This window comes from Carlito syrichta, unplaced genomic scaffold (assembly GCF_000164805.1).
Source record: "Carlito syrichta isolate Samal-C Ts95f unplaced genomic scaffold, Tarsius_syrichta-2.0.1 Scaffold312129, whole genome shotgun sequence".
Lineage (NCBI taxonomy): Eukaryota > Metazoa > Chordata > Mammalia > Primates > Tarsiidae > Carlito > Carlito syrichta.
This window is the reverse complement of record NW_007256225.1, coordinates 347,594-355,106: the sequence shown is the minus strand read 5'-3', so window position 1 is coordinate 355,106 and position 7,513 is coordinate 347,594. Positions and strand designations below refer to the sequence as shown.

At 47.9% G+C, this 7,513-nt stretch overlaps 1 protein-coding gene across 2 annotated transcripts in view; it reads right to left on the bottom strand.

The window, feature by feature from the left end:
• Positions 1-6,838, bottom strand: part of ZFYVE1 (zinc finger FYVE-type containing 1) — a 53,505-nt gene extending 46,667 nt beyond the window's left edge. For both annotated transcript variants that reach the window (XM_008069589.1, XM_008069590.1), the window contains exon 1: positions 6,320-6,838. In XM_008069589.1, the coding sequence (XP_008067780.1) occupies positions 6,320-6,802 (483 nt within the window). In that variant the 5' untranslated portion in view covers positions 6,803-6,838. The remainder of the gene's footprint in view (positions 1-6,319) is intronic.
• Positions 6,839-7,513: the final 675 nt, after the last annotated feature.

The following is a 7,513-nucleotide window of genomic DNA, read 5'->3' as shown; positions in this document are numbered from 1 at the left end:
CAAACCCGCGGGCTCAGGCAATCCACACACCTCAGTCTCCCAAAGGCGCAGGATTACAGGCTGAGCCACCGAGCCCGGCTATCTATCTAAATTTAAAATCCACCTATCAAAAGGATTGACAGTGGTGGGAAACTATTGGGGGGAGGGAGGGGGGGGGGGAAGGGAGTTGGGATTAATGGTAGTCGATATCTGCCTGGGGAAGGGGGATACACCTCATCAACAAGGGTACCTACATAGTGAATATTTGTATACCTAACCCTTAACTGTACCCCACAATTTTAAAATTAATTTTAAAAAAATCCACCTATCAGCTGAGCATGATGGCTCACACCTGTAATCCCAGAACTTTGGGAGGCCGAGGTATTCAAACCAGTTTGAGCCCAGGAGTTCAAACCAGCCTGGGTAGCATACCAAGACCTTACCTCTACAAAATAAATAAATAAATAAATAAACTAGCTAACTGCAGTGGTGTGCATCTGTAGTCCCAGCTACTCGGGAAGCTGAGACAGGAGGATGAGTCTAGGAAGTCAAGGCTTCAGTGAGCTATGATCACACGACTGTAACCCAGGATGGGTGACAGAGTGACACTCTGTCTCAAAAAAATAAAATAAAATAAAAATAATATAAAGTAAAATAAAATTCACATACCACTTGACAAGGAAGTCATTTCTTTTGGGGGGGGATGGGAACAGGGTCTCACTCTGCTACACAGGCTGAGGAGCTCAGTAGCATGATCATAGCTCACAGCAGCCTCAGAACCATTGGGCTCAAGTGATCCTCCTGTCTCAGCCTCCCCAGTACCTGAGATTACAGGCACACACCACACCCTGCACATTTAAAAAAAATTTTCGTAAAGAAAGTGTCTCACGCTCTCATTCAGGTTGGAGCACAGTAGCACAACCATAGCTCACTGCAGGCTTGACCTCCTGGGCTCAAGAAACCCTCCCAGTTCAGCCTCCAAAGTATCTAGGACTATAGGCACACACCACCATCCCTGGCTAATTTTTTATTTTTTGTAGAGATGGGGGTCTCACTATGTTGTCCAGGCTGGTCTTGATCTCCTGGTCTCAAGTGATCCTCTCACCTTAGCTTCCCAATGTGCTGGGATTACAGATATGAGCCATCATGCTCACCACAAGTATATTAGGTTCCACTTTTGTTTAAAAAAATAAAAAGGAGGCCAGGCGTGGTGGCTCAGCCTGTAATCTCAGCACTTTGGGAGGCTGAGGCGAAAGGATTGCCTCAGCCTGGGGGCTTGAGATCAGCCTGGGAAACTTGGTGAGACCTCGTCTCTACAATAAATCACAAAAACTAGCCAGGCATGGTGGTGTGCATCTGTAGTTCTAGCTACTTGGAAGGCTGAGGCAGAAGGATTGCCTAAACCCAGCAGGTCAAGACTGCAGTGGCCATGAGTGTGCCTCTGCACTCCAGCCTGGGCAACAAGAGTGAGACTCCAACCAAAAAAATAAAAAATAAGCTGGGCTCGGTGGCTCAGCCTGTAATCCCACGCCTTTGGGAGGCTGAGGTGAGTGGATTGCCTGAGCCCGTGGGTTTGAGACCCGCCTGGGCAGCGAGACCTCATCTCTACAAAAAATCAAAAAATCAGCCGGGCGTGGTAGCGCACGCCTGTAATTCCAGCTACTCGGAAGGCTGAGGCGGAAGGATCCCCGGAGCGCAGCAGGTCGAGGCTGCGGTGGCCGGCAGCAGCCACTGCACTCCAGTCTAGGTGACAGAGTAAGACTCCAACTCAAAAATAAATAAATAAATAAATAATAAAAAGAATACATATATATTCATAAGTATACATTAAAAGTACTATTGGGCCGGGCACGGTGGCTCACGCCTATAATCCCAGCACTTTGGGAGGCTGAGGAGGGAGGATTGCCTGAGCCCACAGGTTCGACACCAATGAGCAACTTGGTGAGACCTCATTCTACAATAAATCAAAAAATTAGCCAGGCATGGTGGCGTGAGCCCGTACTTCCAGCTACTTGGAAGGCTGAGGTGAAAGGATCATCTGAGCCCAGCAGATGGAGGTTGCGGTGGCTGTGAGTGTGGCACTGCACTCCACCCTGGGCAACAGAGTGAGACCCCAACTAAAAAAAAAAAAAATTCTATTGGCCAGGCTCAGTGGCTCAAACTGTAATCCCAGCACTTTGGGAGGCCGAGACGAGTGGACTGCCTGAGCCCACAGGTTCAAGACAGACCGGGCAACTTGGCAAGATCTTGTCTCTACAATAAATCAAAAATTAGCCAGCCATGGTAGCATACACCTATAGTTCCAGCTACTTGGAAGGCTGAGACAGAAGGACCACAGGAGCCCAGGTCAATGCTGGGGTGGCCGTGAGTATGCCACTGCACTCCAGCCTGGGCGACAGAGTGAGACTCCAACTCAAAAAAAAAAAAAAATCTAGAAAAGGCTAGGCACAGTGGTTCAGACCTGTAATCCCATCACTTGAGAGTCGGAGGCAAGAGGACTGCCTGAGCCCAGCAGGTGGAGGCTGCAGTGGCAGTGAATATGCCACTGTAGGCCTGGATCGGTGGCTCAGCCTGTAATCCCAGCACTTTGGGAGGCCAAGGCAAGTGGATTGCCTGAGCCCATGGGTTCAAGACCCACCTGGGCAACTTGGTGAGACCTCATCTCTACAATAAATCAAATATTAGCTGGGCATGGTAGCGCATGCCTGTAGTTCTAGCTCCTTGGAAGGCTGAGGTAGAAGAATTGTCTGAGCCCAGCAGGTATAGGCTGCGGTGGCCAGGAGTGTGCCACTGCACTCCAGTCTGGGTGACAGAGTGAGACTTCAACTCAAAACAAAACAAAACAAAACAAAAATATGCCACTGCAATCCAGCCTGGGCAACGGAGTGAGACTGACTCAAAAAAAAAATTCAACCAGGCTCGGTGGCTCAGCCTGTAATCCCACGCCTTGGGAGGCTGAGGTGAGTGGATTGCCTGAGCCCGCGGGTTCGAGACCCACCTGGGCAACTTGGCGAGACCTCATCTCTACAATAAATCAAAAAATCGGCCGGGCGTGATAGCGCGCACCTGTAGTGCCAGCTACTTGGAAGGCTAAGGTGGAAGGATCGCCGGAGCCCAGGTGGAGGTTGCGGTGGTCGGGAGCGGCCACTGCACTCCAGTCTGGGCAATAGAGTAAGACTCCAACTCAAAAAAAAAAAAATTCTAGAAGGTTATGCATTTAACTGTTAATGGTGATTGTTCTAAGAAAGGAGACAAAAGGCTGGGAGCAGTGGCTCACACCTATAATCCCAGCACTTTGGGAGGCTGAGATGAGAGGACTGCCTGAGCCCACCGGTTCGAGACCACCCTGGACTACTTGGCAAGACCTCATCTCTACAATAAATCAAAAAAATTAGCCAGGTCGGAAGGATCACCAGAGCCCAGGAGGTCGAGGCTGCAGTGGTTGTGAGCGCGCTACTGCACTTCAGCCTGGACGATAGCGTTGACTCCAACTCAAAAAAAAAGAAAAGAAAGACAAGGAATATGGAGTAGGAGGAAACTCTTTTCACTCTATGTTGTTTTATATTATCTTGATATTTGACTAGATTTATGCTTGACGTCCAGTTTTAAAAATCTGAAGTTGAGTTATGATAACACCTACCACTGTACCTGGGATAGGGATAAAACATGATCCTGGCCGGGCTCGGTGGCTCAGCCTGTAATCCCGTGCCTTTGGGAGGCTGAGGCGAATGGACTGCCTGAGCTGGCGAGTTTGAGACCCTCATCTCTACAATAAATCAAAAAATTAGCCGGGCGTGGTAGTGCTCACCTGTAGTTCCAGCTACTTGGAGGGCTGAGGCAGAAAGATCGCCGGAGCCCAGCAGGTCGAGGCTGCGGTGGCCGGGAGCAGCCACTGCACTCCAGTCTGGGTGACAGAGTGAGACTCCAACTCAAAAAAACCCCAAAAAAACAGAAAACCGAACTACAAATTTTCAAGTATTTTTCTACTTACAACGTTATGACAATAAATCTCCACCTAAAATGAATGAATTCTATGTCTAATCCATTAGTCTCAACCAATGCTACTTGTGGTTAATAAATAAATTATTCTTTCCTGAGAAGTGATTAATGCTTATGAATTCTAGGAGAAGCAGCAGGAAGAATCTTTACAATCCAATTTCCAATAATATACATATTACACACCAGAAAAAAGATACCATCTCTGGGTAACAGGACTTGCCTTCCTCATCACACTTCTTTATATTCTAATTCTCAACTAAGAAACATGTGTCAGTGTTATAAAAAGAAAAAAGTACACATCTTTCTTCCCAAAAAAAACATGCCAACACTATGTCCATGAGGGTTACTGGTTCATCCCAAAACCTCCATTCACTTGACAAGTAACAGCAACCCAAACTGACTCTTCAAAGGCTGCCATTAAAGTGAACTGATAGTAAAACCAGCGAGAACCATCCAAATCCATGTGTTCTCCTTATAAAGTATTCAATCCACAATATCGCCCAATTAGCACATAATCCATAATGAAGACATTATTGCTGACAAGAGAGGCAGAATGGGATCTGGGTCACTCTTCTATTACTCTATTAGTTCCTCTCAAACCAATAAAGAAAAGTCTGTGTTAGCAAAGTATTTAGCTGACAGCGGAAGTACATAGGAGTCATGATGTCATTCATTTCCATAAGCTTATTCAAGGAGGAAAAAAAGTAGAGAAGAAAAATATTTAGTGGGTAATTGGGACATTCCCCAAACGGTAACTTACACAGGTACCCCTCCAATCCAGAAACTGAAGGCATCATCATCCCAAAAGCACAGTCAATGGACTGCAAATACTCCAGGGATACTGACAACAAATTGGTGCTGGATGGACACTCTGAGCCAGGCTCGGATTCCTGTCCCTGCCTAACCTCTGTGGATCCTCTCAACAATCCTACAAAGTGACACTGAGGAAGAGCTTAAACAACTCCCATGGTTGTATAGCAAGTGGTAAACTGGGTCGTAAATTCAAGCAGCCTGTGCCTGAACGCCCCTCCCCTGGCTGCTTCCAGCTGCTACACACCACCTCTTCCCAGCTCGGACTAACCCCAAGATCCTCTGTCATTCTGGACTCTTCTGGCTTTATTGATCGAAGCCTGTACATGAAGATATGAAGAGACCAGCTGGAGAGAATATTGTCCTCATGAAAAGTCACTTTCAGGAGCCCTATCTCTCTAAACAGAGATGGCAGGTTTTTGCTGTGTGGTCTAATACCCCCAGGGGACACTGTCTGTGCTCCTCTCCCTGGACATGCACAGTCCATCACCACTGACATTTACAATTTACCAAAGTACTCTCACTCAGCAATCTGTTTTATTTTTTATTTATTTATTTATTTTTTTGAGTTGGAGTCTCACTCTGTCACCCAGACTGGAGTGCAGTGGCCACGCCCGGCCACTGCAGCCTTGATCTGCTTGGCTATGGTGATCCTTCAACCTCAGCCTTCCAAGTAGCTGGAACTACAGATGTGCGCTGCCACCCCCGGCTAATTTTTGACTTATTGTAGAGAGGAGGTCTTGCCAAGTTGCCCAGGCGGGCCTAGAACCCGCGGGCTCAGGCAATCCAATCACCTCAGCTTCCCAAAGCGCTGGGATTACAGGCTGAGCCACCAAACCTGGCTCAGAAATCTGTTTTAAATCAGTTCCCCGGGCAAACCCCTCAGGTCCCCTCCCACTGTGGGAGTTTTTCTGTTCTCTCAATAAATCCTGCTTTCAAAAAAAAAAAAAAACCAGCTGGGCTTGGTGGCTCAGCCTGTAATCCCGCACCTCGGGAGGCAGAGGTGAGTGGATTGCCTGAGCCCACAGGTTCGAGACCCCATCTCTACAATAAATCAAAAAAATTAGCTGGGCATGGTAGCAGACGCCTGTAGTTCCAGTTACTTGGAAGGCTGAGGCGGAAGGATCGCTGGAGCCCCAGCAGGTCAAGGCTGCGGTGGCTGGGAGCGGCCACTGCACTCCAGTCTGGGCGACAGAGTGAGACTCCTACTCAAAAAAAAAAAAAAAAAAATCAGTTCCTCCGAATACTACCACCAACAACAGCTAACATGTACTGACTATTTATTGAGCACCAGGCTTTACAAACAGTCTCATTCCACAGTCCCCATTTTATAGATAAGAAAACTAAGGCTCTGAGAGGTCACACAACTGCTAAGTAACTAAATCCGATTCCATGTAACTTAAGCCTTCAGATGCCTTGCCTTTTAATGATTAAAATGTGATCTCCTCTTGGACCTGCTCTTTTGAGAGCTACCTTCCAACAACAGACAAGCTCCACTCCCACATGAACCCCACTGTCCCCAATGCCTCACCTGAACTTCCTCATTTTCATCTACTAGGAGGAAACTCACAACCTTCTCGGTCATCTTCCTCCTCCTGGCCTCCTCATCCATCTCTTCTGCCTCTGGCGGCTCCTGGACGTTACTAACGTGGTACACAGTCACAGGGTGTCTCCTTTTACTACCCCCTGAATGAGTCCTCTTCTGGCACTCCAGGCACAAGTTGATTTTGCAGGCCTGGCACCTCACCACCGCCCTCTGCCTGGCACCTGGCGAAGGGCCGCCAGGCCCCTTGCAGGGGTCACAGTAGGGCACGTGGCCAGGCCTGAGGCGGATACGCTCGTGGTCACGCAGGCGCTCCTGACGATGGAGCTCCTCCTCACAGCGCACACACTGCAGGCTGCAGCACTCGTCACACTCGAACACGGCCTCCTCGGTCCCACTGCAGGCGTAGCTCTCCTGGCACATAAGCCCCGGATTCAGGCCCTTCTCTGCTGGGGAAGTCGGGACGCTCATGCTCACGCTGCTGAGGAAAGGCCCCCACGCACCAGCACTGGGCTTGCCCAGGACAGCAGACAAGGCTCTGATCTGCAGACCCCACACACAAGCACTAGGCTTGCACCAGGAGGGCGGAAGGTTTTGTTCTGAAGACCACACTGAACTTCCACAGAATTCTGACCCCTTAGACACCTTTGACGTCCTATTGTAGTTCTTCACACACTCACAAATGCTCAAATTTTTAATTTTATGCCTCCAAGACTCCTGAATCAGCAGCAATGTTGATTTGGCTTGATGGTTTCATCCTCCATAAAGTGCAGGCAAATATGTGGTCCAAATTAACTTGAAAGGGTCTTTATGGCTATCTTAGAAAGATATGATGGGTTCACACTGTGGGCTCATCAGTTGTGCTGCAGCCACAAAGTTCTGATAATGAAAGAAAGTGGTCAGCAGCTTGTTAATATAATTCAACCTTAAGTCAGTATTTCAGGGGATACCTAGAATAGAGGAAGGAAAAGGATTTCACTCATCTAAAAAACAGAAGTGCACCTTTAAAAAAAAGCTGTGATTAAATACTAGGCCAAAACCATTGAGAGAAATTTCATTCTTGCTGGTAAAAATTAAACTGGCTTGCTCTGATAACTAGAAACTTCCCCAAAATCATGACTCAGGTTCCTCCTTCTGACAACAAACATCACCTCTTTGGCCCAAGGACCAAGAGACTTTGCT